At 44.7% G+C, this 16,834-nt stretch overlaps 1 protein-coding gene across 2 annotated transcripts; it reads left to right on the top strand.

Annotated features, from left to right (window-relative positions):
• Positions 1-5,949: 5,949 nt before the first annotated feature.
• On the top strand, positions 5,950-14,133 carry LOC137562625 (zinc finger protein 84-like). 2 transcript variants are annotated; one of them, XM_068274145.1, is made up of 6 exons: positions 5,950-6,051; positions 6,873-6,951; positions 7,036-7,158; positions 10,810-10,907; positions 11,018-11,384; positions 12,435-14,132. In XM_068274145.1, exons 3-6 carry the CDS (start codon positions 7,074-7,076, stop codon positions 13,769-13,771), a joined length of 1,887 nt encoding a protein of 628 aa, XP_068130246.1. In that variant the 5' UTR covers positions 5,950-6,051; positions 6,873-6,951; positions 7,036-7,073; the 3' UTR covers positions 13,772-14,132. The 2 variants fall into 2 exon arrangements, with proteins under 2 accessions (XP_068130246.1, XP_068130247.1); XM_068274146.1 differs by lacking the exon at positions 5,950-6,051 and having other exon boundaries at positions 6,723-6,951; positions 12,435-14,133.
• Positions 14,134-16,834: the final 2,701 nt, after the last annotated feature.

Genomic DNA, 16,834 nt, shown 5'->3' with positions numbered 1-16,834 from the left:
CCCCATGCCCAGCCTAATGGTACTGCCCCCTCATGCCACCCAACTCATTGCCTACTCCAGGTCGGAGCTTCTTCAGTGGGAACCATGGAGGGTAGGCTCCTATTCGCCTGGAGCCATGTCCATCATATCACTGGCTCTGCTCCAGGGGACTGTGTGAGTCCACGGCAGAGGGGCAGATGAGTGGGAGCCCTTGTGAGACTAAGGAAAAAGGGCCTGCAAAAGGGAACTTTGTCACTTCATTGATAAGAGGGAGATTGGTTGGAACACTCAGGTCCCCTCCATCTCGCAGGTTTCAGCCTCATCCAGGAAGACCATAACACTGCTCTCTCTGAGAAGGGAAGGCGGGGGCATCTGCTTTTACATCAGCTCCTTGTAATTCCCCAACATGTCACTAAGAAGTGCTTTCCCTATATTGAACTTACTGGGTGGCAAAATGGGGGTATAGGATAGCTGTGCCTGTGGCCAGGGCAGACATTAGGCCTGGAGTAACTGGCATGGCCAGGGTAATTATAGAATTTTTTGGGTTTGGTAAAGCCCTTCAAAGTAGGCTCAAATGAGTGACATCCTGGGTGCTGATGTTGGTGCAGGATAGCTACGGCTGTAGCCAGGGCGGACATGAGGCATGAAGTAACTGGCATGCGCAGGGCAATAATATAATTTTTCGTTTGGGTAAAGCCAACAGAAGTAGTACCAAATGCCATACTTGGTGGCGTGGTGGGGGTGTACAGCAGTGTTTCTCAACATTTTATTGCCATGTACCCCTTTTAAAACCCACTACTCACCAAGTACCCCCTAGCATAGTAAACACTATCACAAGTACCCCTTGACAAATATATATTGAATCGTAATTCATGGTAATTGGTTCTAAACAATTTCCAAACATTTACTATTGCTTTTAATTAGCTAAAATACTAAAGAGACTGAAGCAAAGAAAAATTTCTATTTTTACTTGGTAGTTCACTTCAGTAGTCTCAGTAGATGTAAACCGCCGCATCCCCGCATCAAAACGAGGGGTTTAGACCCCCCCAAATACCGACAAACATCCACGACTTTGTTGGTCATGGATTTTGCTGCCTTGGGAGGCAGAGCTTTGAGCTGAGGCTCTGCCTCTGCTGACATCAATCGCCGTGCGCATCTTCACCTCTCCCCGCCCCTCTCTGTGAAGTAAGACTGAGAAGGGCGGAGAGAGGCGGCGACCAGCAGCGATTGACATCAGTAGAGGCAGAGCTACAGCAGTAAGCTCTGCCTCTTTCACGAAGCACTGCCCGGATTGCCACCCCCCCCCCCCCCCGGGGATTTGTGGAGTCCAAAGCCCTCGTTTTGACGCGGGGATGCGGCGGTTTACATCTACTGAGAGTACTGAAGTGAACTACCAGGTAAAAAATAGCAATTTTTGTTCACTTCAGTCTCTCTTTAAATAAGATTTATCATTTTCTTAAAGTCTAAGGCCCGTATGCAATTTACTTTTTCTCCTAGGTGATATTTTTAAACTTGTCAATAAAATGCCTTTTATGCCACCAAAAAGCAAGTAAATACTCAAAATAATTTTTATAGTAAGTTTTCACCAACTTTTCAGTACTTTTTTGTTTGAAAAGTGCTGTAAAGTTAATAATAATATAATTTTGTTTGGGTGAAGTCAGATGATGTGGGACATAGTAAGTGACGACTTGGGTGTTAATGGTGGTGGTGCAGGATAGCTACGCCTGTGGCCAGGGCGGACACAAGGCCAGAAGTAACTGGCATGCTCCAGGGTAATCATGCATAACAATGGTATCACACTTTCATAAACAAGGGATGGTGACGCTCCATCAGGCAAACATTCCTTGCAGCAATGAATAAGTAAAGGAATATTGGCATACCATCCAACTTTTTGAGATAAGAAAGAGGGACACTTAAGCCCTGCCTCTGCCACACCCCTGATCACATCCCCGACACAGCCCTAGTCATGCCATAAAGATTTGATAAGAAACATATGTTGTTTTGTAATTCAAACCACACTGTTTTTTTCTATCCTTGTTCATTTTCCTTCATATTAACATTTGAAAATAAGAACTATATCAATTTAAAGCATGGGAATAAAGTGTAGAGTCAATTAAACACATTTTTTCAGTAGATAAAATACATATGTTTACATAAATCTGTACATCAGTCCTGAAAGAGAGACAAATGAGGGAGAAAGAGGAACAGGGTCCCCAGAGAGGGATTGTCCATCCTTAAGAGGGAAAGTTGGAAGCTATGTATTGGGTGTGCAGAAAGGATCAAAAATTCCATATAAATGCCCCAAAAAAACAGAAGATAGTAACATATGACCGCACCACACCAATAATCTAAGTATTAATATGCTTTATTGGGGCAAACAAAGAGATAAAGGCTGCAATAATGTAAAATCAACATAAAGCAGCATGATAATGATAGTCAAATAGCAATGAAAGTGTTACAAGTAATAAGGTCTAACAAACCAAACCTCCAGTAACTAAAGAAAGAATGAATAGGCAAGAAGCTCAGTCCGATAAAGTGCAATGGCGTATGCGGCATTTTGGTCAGAGTGAACCGAATGACGGCTCACCCTGCTGCGGCTGAAATACCGGGCAGTGTTAATTACTATTCCCCCTCTGAGTCGTAGCAACTCGGAGGGAGCAGTAATTACATTTTATATAGCACTGCACGGCCATAGACGTGATAACATTACATCTATGGTGACGTGCAGGTCGGGCGCAGCGCGGGGAGGAGAGCACGCCGAAGTGACCTGCTTTGAGTGCGATGTCCAGGAAAATGAATACACAAATTCATACACAAGAAAAACCAAATTCTATAGATGTGCACTGAAACAACAGAAGCGAGAAGAGAGAAACTGTGAAAAGTGAAGTGAAGGATGCAGACCACAGTATGCAAATGAGATACATCAGTGCCGATGTTCCAATATTTTAGCATACCCGACAGAATAGCATACAAATGCTACTGAGCATGTGCAAAGTCATGCGGGGCATACATTAACCCCATAATACTCATCAGCAGCATTAACCTTTTCAACCCCAGTTAGCTGCCTGTGTGCTGATGTGCAATCTCCACTATCCAAGTGGACATAGAGTTAGAATAAAAAGTTGTCCGAGCGAAGCGAGGACCGAGCCCGCAGCCCAGCGAGCGAAGCGAGCGGGCAAGGGGACACTGTTTCTACTAACAAGGGGTATATCACTTTAAATGTATGCTGTTTTGTCAATGTATGCTAGTTAGTTGGAACACCGGCATTAATTAACATACCAATTAAAAGTGTATAAGTCTGGAGCAGTGGTGTGGTCTGTGATGTCAGAATCAGAACCAGAGGAGAGCGAGACCCAGTCTGCATGTCAGCCATCACGATTCGCCGCCTAGTGGCTTCTTCCGGGTGTGACTTTATAGTTGACGTTAAAGTTACAGAGCCTGGTTAAATAGAAAGTAAGTGGGCAGGACGCTCCAGACATACTCAGTGTGCGTGGACACACATAGAATATCAGGTGTTGTGCTGCTTATAGGGAACCTTAACTGAGGAATAAATAAAAAGTTTTACTTACCTTCCTCCAGCCCCCTGCAGATGTTTTGTGCCCACGGCATCTCAATCTGATCCTCCGGTCCCCTGCAGGCAACTAGTTCCGTTTCCAGCAGTGCACCTGCACAGCTCTGGCCATGCGCATCCTCGATCATACTCCCGCCACTGTAGCCACCCTGCGCAGGTGCAGTATGCGTGCTATACATACGTATGTACAGTATGTAGTACACGTACTGTGCCTCCACAGGGCGGCCACGGTGGCGGGAGCATGATTGAGTATGCGCACGTCCAGAGCCACGTAGTAGGCCTGAATGATATATCGAAATTAAACCAAAATCGCAATCACCAATATCAAGATTTTAGAAATGTCAAATCGGCGATTTCCATGATGACATAATTTCTGCATGGGGAAGTTTGAAGAAGCGGCTTGAAACTTACAAAAAGTCCCAGTGCATGCGGCCCGCAGCATCGGCAGTGTTGGACATACCTTTTGCGCAAGTCCAACACTGCCCATTCTCTATCGCAACCTGCCGGCTCTTCTGCATGGCATACTTCCTGGTTTCTGTATGTCACGTGGCATACAGGATGTATGCCGTGCATTAGAGCCTGCAGGAGGCGATGTGGAGCGACACGCATCACTGGACTTGTGCTGGAAGGCATGTCCTGCACTGCCTTAGCTTGGAGGACAGAGGGGGCACAGAGAGAGACCCAGAGGGGGATACAGAGACACAAAAGGGACACAAAGAGAAACACAAAGGGGGTAAGAGAGAGACCCAGAGGGGGCATAGAGAGACACAAAGGGGACATAGAGAGAGACAAAGGAGGCATAAAGAGAGACAGAGGAACAGAGGAGGAACAAACAGGTACAGAGCAGGAACAAAGCTTGATCTGAAGTAAATTGTGAATCGAATCGAAATCACGATTTCAGACAGAAATGACTCAATTCAATGTTTTAAATCGTTTAGGCCTACTGTGTAGGGCACACTGGCCAGCGACTGGTCAGTTGCAGAAAACGAAACTAACTGCCTGCGGGGGACATAAGGATCGGATTGAGATGGCGCGGGTACAGAACATCTGTAGGCGGCTGGGGGGAAGCCCCAGGTAAGTGAAACTTTTAAGTTAAGGTTCCCTTTAACAGCATATAATCATTACCCATGTCCACAGTATACCTAAGCCAAAAGTGGATAAACAAAAAACAAAACCCCATGGTAACCCCTACCTAGTTGTATGCTTATAATAAACAAATAGTGCATCAAAGGGCAACAGTTACAGAGTCAAGCATATACTGGTGACCTTGACATTCAATTATCTAATAAAATAACACTATTATCATTAATAAAAAGCAAACATTGTCTCCTACAAGTTAATTCAAACAAAGCTGTTGAATAAGAGTCTGTTCAGGCACAGTGTGACCAAGAGCACTCCCCCATCTCGCTCCCATGGCTGGGAGTGTTCTACGACTACCCAGTAGTACTGCGCAGGTGCAGGACGCTCCTAGTGCCGGGAGCTCGGCGGGGAAGATGCACATGTGCAGCACGCCCAACTGGACAAGGAGAACGGGGCTGCTACTGGAGGATCCAGGAGGCTTTGGATGGTTGGCGAAGGGAGAGATCTGTGTGGAGGGTGCAGGAGGAAGCCCCAGGTATGTATAAAACTTTTGCCTTCTTTCCTCTCAGGTTTACTTTAATAATCCCTTACATTGTATAGCACCACAGAAGCATACCTCCCATTTTTTTGAGATGGGAAAAATGGACACTTTAAGACACATCCCTGCCCCACCTCTAATCGCACCCCTGACACACCCCAAGCCACGCACACCATTGTAAATTCCTAAGTAAATCATACAATTTTAGAATTCAAATCACATTGGTCCTTTTATCGTCATTAGTTTTTCTTCATATTAATATTTAAAATGAAGAAATATCGATTTAAAGGATGGTAATAAGGTTTGTAACCAAACACATTTTTCAGTAGAAAACTACGTATAATTACACAGATCTGTACATCACCTGAAAAGGGACAAATGATGAAGAAAGAGGTACTGTCCCTCCAAAAAGGGACAGTTGGGAGCTATGCAGAATATGGGAGAATTTAACATCAAAAATTACGTTTTGGAAACACCTCCAGGATCCTGGCCACGCCCAAATTATTCTGGCCCTTCCTTTTTATTGGGATTCTCCCAGACTGCTCTATCTTTCTACAGTATGAATGACAATAGAAAGAACCTGCAGTTAGCCGACTGACCACAAGATGGCCACATGGTGAAAAGATAATTGCCCCCCATCTGGAACGCAAAAACCGGAAGCACAGAACCACAGAGAGGAAGTGATGAGGAAGTTAGAAAGAGCATTTTGTCCTGTAGCCCAGCCCTAGTAGACTCTGATAGCGCTACAATGGCACAGAGAGGGTCACGTGGGACGGTGATGTCACTGAGACACCCAGCTCAGTGCCCTTTCCGTAGTCAATCGTCATGAAGTGATTGAGCGGAAGTACTGAGAGCAGAGCCTGTGCTGGCAGCAGAGGAGGAGGTGAAAGTTTTCTTTTTTTTTCTTCTTTACCCCATTTTTTGTAGTCTGTATCTATATTGCATATAGCACTTTGCCACATACTGGGAGAGAGGAGGACAGAACTGATATGGCATAAGGGAGGACAGATATTTGGGTGGGGGAGGAGCACATGGGGAAAAGAATACATAGTGGGGGAAAGGTTGTCAGGTATCGGGGTGGGGGAGGAGCACATGGGGAAAATAACACATAGTGGGGGAAAGGATGTCAGGTATTGGGGTGAGGGAGGAGCACATAGTGGGCGAGCACATAAAGTGGAGGAGTGGACAGCTATTGGGGTGGTGGATGAGCACATAGTGTGGAGGACAGGTATGGGGAGAGGAGAAGCACATAGTGGGAGAGAGGAGGGGAGGACTGGTGTTGTGGTGGGAGAATGAAGGATAGGTATTGGGTTGGGGAATTGTATAGCATAGAGGACAGTCAGTCCACTTCCTGTCTGTCACATCAAGTGGATAGACACCCCCTGCTTTAATGAGACCAGACTGCTGGGGATACACGGTACGTTTCTGTACCGTGTATCGAGCAGCTGATGTGACCAGCTGATAATATTCAGCAGGTCCGATGATGCTGCTCGATCCCCGCCGGCGGACAATGGCAGGGAATCGAGTGGCTGATAAGGAAGCGTCGGCGGGGACGAGCGGGAATCGATCCGCGCGCACGTAACGGGAGTCGATCCAGCGGCTAATCGCCCACCGGATCGACCCGTGTATGCCCAGCATAAGACTGGAGAGGTGAGGGGGGTTCTTGGACTGTCACATGATCTTACTTCCAGTCTATCCGTACAGACAATTGCTTTGGCCCCACCTCACACCTGTTACTTGAGGCACACAAGAAGCAGAACATCCTCATTGACCTGCTGTCAGGGTGAGTTGAGCATTTCCAAGAATTATGGGACAATATCCAGTGACAGCGATTTGTATGGTTGGTGACTATCATTTTATGTGTCAGGTTCCTATAAGGAGGTACATTGTCTCATCTATTTCTCCATGGAGGAGGGGCAGTATATAGAAGGACACCAGGACCTCTACAAGGACACCATGATGGATAATCACCTGCCCCTCACATCACCGGGTAAGAAGAGACTTCCATCTCTTGTAATGGAGAGAGCAACACTTGGGTTTTACCTAGACCCTCCCTTAAATCCATCAGTAAACACATACAGTATCTAACCAACTGATCGTACCTATATTTCAAAATATTGTATTATATCTTTACATAGAACAACACTGAAGATACAATTACCAACAATCACTGAGCTTCTTCAATCTGCTTATATCCAAATAAGGGGAGGTCCCTGAAACAATAAGTTTAAGAAATGCACATAGTGCCAAGTATGTTCTTGATGAAAAGCACTGTTAGCACTTCGTGCTGTACTCCAGGGGAGAGTGCCACCCCCATGGAAGGGATACTGAAATATTCACCCCATGTCAATCCACTCACCAGAGGTGCCTCTTGTATCTTCATATCTAAAGACTTGGTCAGCCCAGTATCAGTTCACTCTGGTGTAGCAATCTTCAAAAAGTCTCTTGAAAACACTGGGGACCGCTTGTACATACACACAGCCCTGTCCGCGGAACACTGGGCAACACGTCACTGCCAGTTCACCCACTTCCTGGATTGACGTCAGCGTGCCTCTCCACCCTACATGTTTGGTCATTCTGTGATGGTGTGACGAAACACGTAGGTTTGAGTTGGAGGTATGCTGACATGAATCCAGTAGCTGGGTGAACCGGCAGTGACCTGTTGCCCTGTGTTCCGCGGCCAGGGCTGTGTGTATGTAGAGTGGTCCCCAGTGTTATAAATTAACTTTTTGAAGATTGCTACGCTGGAGTGAGCTGATCCTGGGCTGACCAAGTCTTTAGATATGCAGAGATATGAGGCACCTCTGGTGAGTGGATTCATAAAGGAGAAATATCTCCATACCCCTTCCACCACCTCCCTCTGAAGTGCGACACAAGGTGCTAAAGGTGCTTTTAATCAAGACAATACTTGGCCCTAAAGTGGATTAGGGATACACTTTTACTCATTGCATAATTGTGTTCCTTTCATATAGTTTGTAGGGCATTCCTCCAGCCAAATACTTTTTTTTTTAAATACTCTAATTCCCTATAAACTAAACAAGCTTCGCCCACAGCTGCTCTGTAGCAAGGGCTTATGGGAGCTCATTCTGGGCAGAGAGGAGGAGGTTACTAGCCAGAGATTTAAGAGGAGGAGAGGAGAGTGAAGTTTTCACAGACTGAGGGCTGGAGATACAAATCAGCTTGCCTTTTTTGTAATGTGACAAACAGAACATTTTTGTACCACAGGAATAAATAATCGTAAACTGTTGAAGCTGTTTGCAGCTATATTTGCTGTGTAAACTATCTAAACTTTAGATAAGATATATAGACAAGTTACTTGTTATAGTTATATAAGCGGATTGAAGAAGCTCAGTGATTGTTGGCAATTGTATCATCTGTGGGTACAAGGTGAAGGAGAAAAGAATCTGGGCACCAGATGAGCTGCTATGCACACCCTGCTTTATTTCATCCCACCAGACATATAACCACAAACAGTGATTGTTGGCAATTGTATCATCTGTGGGTACAAGGTGAAGAAGAAAAGAATCTGGGCACCAGATGAGCTGCTATGCACACCCTGCTTTATTTCATCCCACCAGACATATAACCACAAACAGATGGCGGCCTAAAGGCCGCCATCTGTTGTTTGCTGTTATCTGCGCTGAAAAACGTGTGAAAGCGCGTAGTAAAAACCGCATGCGCTTGTGCGCGTTTCTGTGCGTTGCGCTGCGTTTCTTTAAAGCACGTTTTGCTTGTTGTACCAGCAGCAGTTGTCAATAAAACTTTGTTTTTGTATGTAAATGTATTTTTTTCTCCAATTAGGGGTAAAAAAACGCATGCGCTTCTATGCGCTTCTATGCGCTAAAAAAGCGCACCCATTCACTTGCATTGATGTGCGCTTTCCAGCTCAACGCACAGAAATGCATGCAACCCTACGTTTCTGTAACGCTGCTCAGCGCAGTGCATAGATGTGAACCAGCTACATTTAGTTACATGGGAAAGTAAATACCTTGCTGATCGCACAGGGCAGTGCGCTGTAAAAAGCGCACAGAAACGGCCCTGATGTGAACGAGGCCTAACTCCCCTCAAGAACCCCCAGTAAGGTCTGCCTCATCTAGTGCCGATCCAATCCTACTCTTCTTATCTCAATTGTATCTTCTGTGGGGCAGAGTGAGCCTTTTATAACTGCGATCGCCTGACATTCCTTTCAGTTATTCCACAGGAGTGCAGTTTTTTCAATTGCATATGGGACAATATTGAAGATATAACACTTTCATACAATGTAAGGTAGTCAGCGTACAGCTTGAATAACAGTGTAAATGTGCTGTCCCATCACAATAACTTACCTTGTTTCTCAGACTATAAGACGCACTTTTCTCCCCAAAATGGGGGGAGTCAGTGCATCTCATAGTCTGAATGATGGTGATTTTATGCATGTGGGTCCCTGCAGATGTTTAACATAAGAATGATGTCATTATGTTAAAGGGATACTGTAGGGGCGTCGGGGGAAAATGAGTTGAACTTACCCGAGGCTTCTAATGGTCCCCCGCAGACATCCTGTGCCTGCGCAGCTACTCACCGATGCTCCGGCCCCGCCTCCGGTTCACTTCTAGAATTTCAGACTTCTCGGGTGGCTCGTGTCACCTGCAATACTGCCCGAAACCCTGGCCAAGTCATGCTTCATCACCAGGTGTGCTCCCCATTCACACTCCCATCCCTGGCAGTGTTGTGAGCCTGCTCAGTAGTACTGCACAAGCGCAGAACGCTCCCAACTGTAGAAGTGCGACAGGGGAGGGTGCCTGTCTGGGCCGTGCATGCGTGGGGAAGCCGGACTTGGTCAGGCTTTCCGGCCATATTGCAGGTGACAGGAGCCAGCCGGGGAAAAAGTGAGTGACGAGCGGCCTCAAGGGGGCTTCAGGAAGCCCCAGGTAAGATTGAAACCCTAACTTTAGAAATCACTCCTTAACCTAAAGACAGAATCCTAATTTTAAGATTTGCCTGAGGTAAATTGCTTAGTGAATACTACGTACTTTATCACCAGCCAGGTGCCTGGCTCTTCTACTGACCACATATGCTATTGCTCCGTTGTTATTGCCTGATGAAGCGGGATCAAACCTGCGAAACCCGTTGCATATTTGGAGTTCATAAATAAAATACATTGTCTTTACTACAGTCGTTTTGTGTCTACTTGGAGGAGGTAAGTCCACCACTACCTCCTCTATTTACCAAGAATTTGGTTTTTAAGCTCATTTAGCTTCCTTTTATCATTTTGGCGCCTCTGTTCTCCTGCATAATACTTTATCACCATGCTGATAATAGTAACATGGTGATAACAGTAAAGACAGCACATTTGTTATGCTGGATACACACCATGCGTTTCCGTGTTCGATGCGGCCGTCGATACGCGTCGATTCGATTATTTCCGACCTGTCCGATTCAAGCTTCGATGGATCGTTAGGTCAATTTGCCATACTTTACATGGCAATCGACCTAAAAATCATCGAAATTCGTTCGGAAATGCTCGGAAATAATCGAATCGACGCGTATCGACGGACGCATTCGACGCGGAAACTCATGGTGTGTATCCAGCATTATTGAAGACAGGAGATGAGCTTAGTGAATTGGGGCCAATATATTCAGTCAGTGTTTGTGTTGCACACAGATGGATCCTGTAACAGAAGCCCACCAGAGAGATGTACAGGTGCTCTTTATTATCGGGATTGTCCGCAGGAAGGTCAAACCACCCCCCACCATTATCAGGTAGGTGGAACTGAGGGTCCCCAGAGGCTCCAAACTGTATTTCATTATCCTTCTGCATGTGCTGTTATCTGTGTCCACAATTTAATTTGGCTCTTATTTTGTTAACTTAGGGTGGAGAACTGATACATGTAAGTGTTGTGGTTAAAGAGGAAGAAGAAGAAACATATGTAAGTTGTGATCATCAGTCTATGGAGAAGGATGACATGATGAGGACAATCAAAGAAGAAGAAAATGAGACATATATGAGGAGTGATCAGCAATCTATGGAGTTGGGTGACATGATGGGAACAAAAAAAGAGGAAGAAGAAGAAGAGACATATGTGAGGAGTGATCAGCTGTCAATGGAGGAGTTTGACATTATTAGTATAAGTAAAGAAGAAGAAGAGATGTATTTGAGAAATTACCAGCAGTCTATGGAGGAGGGTGACATGATGAGGACAAGTAAAGAGGAGTACAGTGTTCCAGAGGGCAGAGCAGGTGAGTAATCAGCAGTAAATATAGAATAAATGGGTAACTATATTGCAGGTGTGATTGTCACTGCTCACAGTCTGGACACAGACTGGATTCTGGGTTTTGCTATGTACTGGTTACAGCCGACATGCTCGATCAGGTGGGGGCGATAACGACGTCTGATACTCGCAAATGATGAACACAAAGGAAACTCCCGACCGCCCTTCCATCCCCCCCTTCCCATCCTCCCTAGTGTACCAACCCCCCTCCTGGTGCCCCCTGCATTAGTACATTACCTTCCTGACTTTACCTGGAAGAAGAGCTCAGACTACATATACACTAGGGGAACAGTGACTGGGGCTGGCGTCAGAATGCCAATTCGCAAGATGTTTTATTCTGAAATCTATCGGGAATTGGCCTGCAGTGCATGGGCAGGCAACATGCTTCCAGTCTGTAATAAGCTGGTAACGGTCACTGTACATTACTGTACATAGATTGGTCACACTAGGGGTGGCTTATGTAAAGAAGTATTAGCTGTTTTGGATCTCCATGACAAATGGATAATTCCTTTACCTCGTAGATCCTATAATTATGTCTTGCATAATGCCACAATTTTGTATGCTCTGATTTTATTAAAGTGTAAGCAACATTTTATTCCTAAGGTGCAGGAGTTTATCCATTTTTACTCAGATGATAATCAGGCTGCAAATTGGTCTGTGTGTACTTAGCTTAATGAGCACAGATCCTTGTCAGGCTGATAACTAGTGATGGTCACTGACATGCCAATAACTCTCAGATGGTGCAAATTGTATACTAATTTTATACAAAGTTTGGGCTCATTTCTATAAGCAATTGAGCTGTGTGCTCAGCAAACAGTTGTGAGAGTTTGAGAGGCTTTTCTCTGCCTGTCACCTGCTTGTGGAAGAGACCTTATGCAGCTGCTGCATCTGGTCCATTTCTTATTTGCATAAACTTTGCATCAACTTGGAATTATCAGCAGCTCACTGACCACCCCTAATGATAATTGTTCCTCCCCTCAGAATTCTCTAACAGGAAGTGATGTTTCTTTATTTGCAGCGCGGAGTCCTGGCATCTGGAACCTCTCAGAGACTCGTCTCTCTGTATCCACAGACTGTATAGTGGATTATGATGTCATTGGACAAGAGTCTCCTGCAGCTATCCTGGTTACTGAGGGGCCTCCTACCCAGAACAGCTCTCCCACTGCTGGAAGATTGTATTCCTGTTCCATGTGTGGGAAATGTTTTTCATGGAAATCATATCTTGTCAGACACGAGAGAATTCACACTGGTGAGAAGCTATATTTATGTACTGAGTGTGGGAAATGTTTTGCACGGAAAGCTCATCTTGTCGGTCATGAGAAATCTCACACCGGAGAAAAACAATTTTCCTGTACTGAGTGTGGAAAATGTTTTGCACGGAAAGCTCATCTTGTCAGTCATGAGAAATCTCACACTGGAGAAAAGCCATTTTCATGTGCTGAGTGTGGGAAATGTTTTGCACGGAAAGCTCATCTTGACGGTCATGAGAAATCTCACACCGGAGAAAAGCCATTTTCATGTGCTCAGTGTGGGAAATGTTTTGCACGGAAAGATCATCTTGTCAGTCATGAGAAATCTCACACTGAAGAAAAGCCATTTTCATGTGCTGAGTGTGGGAAATGTTTTGTTAGTAAATCAATGCTTGTTATACATGAGAGATCTCACACTGGAGAAAAGCCCTATTCATGTGCTGAGTGTGGGAAATGTTTTGCACGGAAATCTTATCTTATCGGTCATGCAAAATCTCACACCGGAGAAAAGCCATTTTCATGTGCTGAGTGTGGGAAATGTTTTGCACGGAAATCTCATCTTGTCGATCATGAGAAATCTCACACCGGAGAAAAGCCATTTTCATGTGCTGAGTGTGGGAAATGTTTTGTTAGTAAATCAATGCTTGTTATACATGAGAGATCTCACAGTGGAGTAAAGCCCTACTCATGTGCTGCGTGTGGGAAATGTTTTGCACAGAAAGGTCATCTTGTCTGTCATGAGAAATCGCACAGTGGAGAAAAGCCCTATTCATGTGCTGAGTGTGGGAAATGTTTTTCATGGAAAACATATCTTGTCAGACACAAGAGAATTCACACTGGTGAGAAGCCATATTCATGTACTGAGTGTGGGAAATGGTTTTCACGGAAAGATCATCTTGTCAGTCATGAGAAATCTCACACTTTAGAAAAGCTGTATCCATGTGCTCAGGGTGATAAAGGTTTTGTATTGAAATCATGTCTTGACAGTCATACGAGATCTCACACTGGTGAGAAGCCATTTTCATGTGCTGAGTGTGGGAAATGTTTTGCACGGAAATCATATCTTGTCATACATGAGAGAGCTCACACTGGTGAGAATCCATAATTATGCTGAGCAGGGAATATGAGTTGTTTAGATATCAGATCTTCTCAGACAAAGCCATATTCATGTGCTGAGTGTGGGAAATGTTATGTGCAAAATCACATCTTGTCATACATGAGAGCTCACACCAGGTCTATAGAGTCGGAGTCATTTTTGGATACTTGGAGTCTGGAAAAAATGCACACACTCCAACTCCTAATACATTTTCACTGTAAATAAAAGAGAAATATGCTAAAATGTTCTATTTCTCAGATAATAGTAACATAATTTAAATATACAGTAATAGCAGTGCTTAGTCTATAAAAATGAAATAATCCAATCAAAAACAAGCTATTTGTGCTGATGCAATAAAGTAGTCATTGTATTTTTAAAGCCAAATATACATATTTGAATGTGACTGTATATCTGATGCTTACAGGAATCTTTTATACATAATAAATAACATCTCTGCTGTAAGAATAAAGCCTGATGTGTAGTTGTGTCACTAGCAGAAATGGTCAATGAAATGCAAATTTTGCGTTGATGCAGGTTTATGCTAATTTTGTATGAAATTGTATGCATTCCATTTGCTCATAAAATCAATTAATTTGATATGTTATTAAATTTATGGTTGGTGATTCCACTGAGAATGTTGTGCATGTTACATGCAGATGTGTTATCTATTACCTGTAAACCTGGTTAAGATCATGCATGAAGAATGTGTAATAGAGGAAGAATCTCTGATTCTCCTGCAGAGTAACCGCACATCACTCTTCAGTGTTCTCCCCAGGACTAATTAGGTGGGTGGGCCGCCCGGCTGATTTGAAACCCCGCCCACCTACCACTGCACTAGCGCTCCTCTGCCTATCTATTAACTTGCAGGCAGCTCAGCTAGCGGAGGAGGCCGCCCAGATTCACATGTGAGTGGAGCGCAGGGAGACTAGTGCTGTATGACTTGAGGCTGGGGAGAGAACCTGAAGCTGCAGACAGACTTTCTCCCCTCTTCCCTGAGCGAATCCTACACATAGCATATCTTCTCTGTCCTGGATGCATGAATGTCAGCACTGCAGCCAGTCCCACCCCTTCCAGGCAGCTCCAGATAGGATAGGACTGTACACAGCAATGAGTTCTGCCGCCCCACCCCGTGTTTCCTGGCTCTGATGTATGCCGCGCTGATGCTGGGAGAAGTTAAGAGCTCTGCACATGATCACCCTTCCACTGGTATGAGACCTTTGCTAATGTCCACTTGGAGCAGGAGCATTTTTTCTCTGATGTAGTGCAGAAAGTGCTTGGAGCTTTCAAGCTAGGAAACCTGGGAAAACAAATAAACAATGACTGCAGTCAGCTGCAATTTAGATTAGCTGACTTGCTGGGGATGGAGGCTGCTGCTGAATTCTGTCTGTCTCAGCCTGCCTGCTTGGTTGCAACTGCCCATGCATTACTTGATTTTCAGCATCTGGCAGATTCAATCACATGAAATCTGACAGAGATCAATCAGTCCTTAAAAGTTGGCCTAGGGTAGTAAAAATTACAAAACCGGCTATGGATGTGCTAGTTGGGCAAAGTGTGTGAAAAGTTGCCGCTGCTGCAAAAAAGTAAATATGGAACACAGATCCTATGTTGAAGGTATGTGCAGTTGGCTTGAAAGCACAGTGTGGGGGGAGGGGGGGGTGATTCTTGCAGAGTTTACATGCATGTTATTTCATATGGATGTTATTTGCTGCTGGGGTCAAGGGGTATTGCAGATAATTTAGTATGATAGTGACCCCTGTTTATTATCTGCAATACCCCTTGACCCCAGCAGCTAATAACCATATGAAATGCAAAAATCTGGGGGGAGGGGGGGGTTGCATTTCAAAAAAGGGGTGGGGCCCTTTTATGAAATGCTACAAACACCCCTGTATGGAATGTGAAATAACCCCACATTCAATGCAATGATCACCCCAGTATGAAATGCAATTAGGACGCCCATATTCAGTGTTCATCCCCAGGCTCATTTAGAGGGGTGCTTCACCTGCCTAATTTTGGTGAGCACCCGGCTGTCATCGGCTCGCCTCCTCATCCTCCTCTTATGCTATGAGCAGAGTTGCACTGGCCCTGCATTCCCCCCTCACACCTCACCCGGCTACATTTTCATGCCACACGGCTGGAAAAAAATTCTGGGGAGAACACTGCTCTTAGATGTACCCACAGTTAGATTGCGGACGCCTAATGGATATTCTTTGTTCCTGTCTGTACCCTGTACAAGTACATTTACCAAGGGCTAGTTTTGATTTCTATTTAACTGCTACTCTACAGCAATATCCCAAGTTTAGTTAAAGAGACTCCGTAACAAAAATTTCATCCGGTTTTCTTCCATCCTACAAGTTCCAAAATCTATTCTAATGTGTTTTGGCTTACTGCAGCACGTTCTACTATCACCATCTCTGTAATAAATCAACTTATCTCTCTCTTGTCAGACTTGTCGGCCTGTGTCTGGAAGGCTGCCAAGTTCTTCAGTGTTGTGGTTCTGTGATGCATCTCCCCCCTCCAGGCCCCTCTCTGCACACTGCCTGTGTGTTATTTAGATTAGTGCAGCTTCTCTCTGCTCTCTTATCTTTTACAAGCTGGATAAATCCTCCTCTGAGCTGGCTGGGCTTTCACATACAGAGGAATTACATACAGGCACAGCTGTCTGCACTCTGCAGGAAGAAACAGCCTGACACTTCAGTGGAAGATAGCTGCAGGGGGAAAGAAACACACAAATGATCTCTTGAGATAAAAAAGGAAGGCTGTATACAGCCTGCTTGTGTATGGATGTATTTTCTATGTGTGGACATGCTGTACATTAACCTACTTCCTGTTTTGGTGGCCATTTTGTTTGTTTATAAACAAACTTTTTAAAACTGTTTTTAACCACTTATAATGCGGCGGGGAGCGGCGAAATTGTGTCAGAGGGTAATAGGAGACGTCCCCTAACGCACTGGTATGTTTACTTTTGTGCGATTTTAACAATACAGATTCTCTTTAAAATGCATCTCTGGTGTACATAAAAACAACACAGAGGTGCCCTAATGCTTAAGATGTAGAATGTCCAAAAACAATGTC

Source organism: Hyperolius riggenbachi, chromosome 3 (genome assembly GCF_040937935.1).
Source record: "Hyperolius riggenbachi isolate aHypRig1 chromosome 3, aHypRig1.pri, whole genome shotgun sequence".
NCBI lineage: Eukaryota > Metazoa > Chordata > Amphibia > Anura > Hyperoliidae > Hyperolius > Hyperolius riggenbachi.
Note: the sequence above shows the minus strand (reverse complement) of the source record. Positions and strands in the feature narration are given on the sequence as shown.

Excerpts from the sequence above, each read along its gene's own strand:
- LOC137562625 (XM_068274146.1), top strand. The coding sequence starts at position 7,074 with ATGGAGGAGGGGCAGTATATAGAAGGACACCAGGACCTCTACAAGGAC. Across the intron at positions 7,159-10,809 it reads CCTGCCCCTCACATCACCGG|ATGGATCCTGTAACAGAAGC; the intron begins GTAAGAAGAGAC and ends TGTTGCACACAG. Across the intron at positions 11,385-12,434 it reads TGTTCCAGAGGGCAGAGCAG|CGCGGAGTCCTGGCATCTGG; the intron begins GTGAGTAATCAG and ends CTTTATTTGCAG.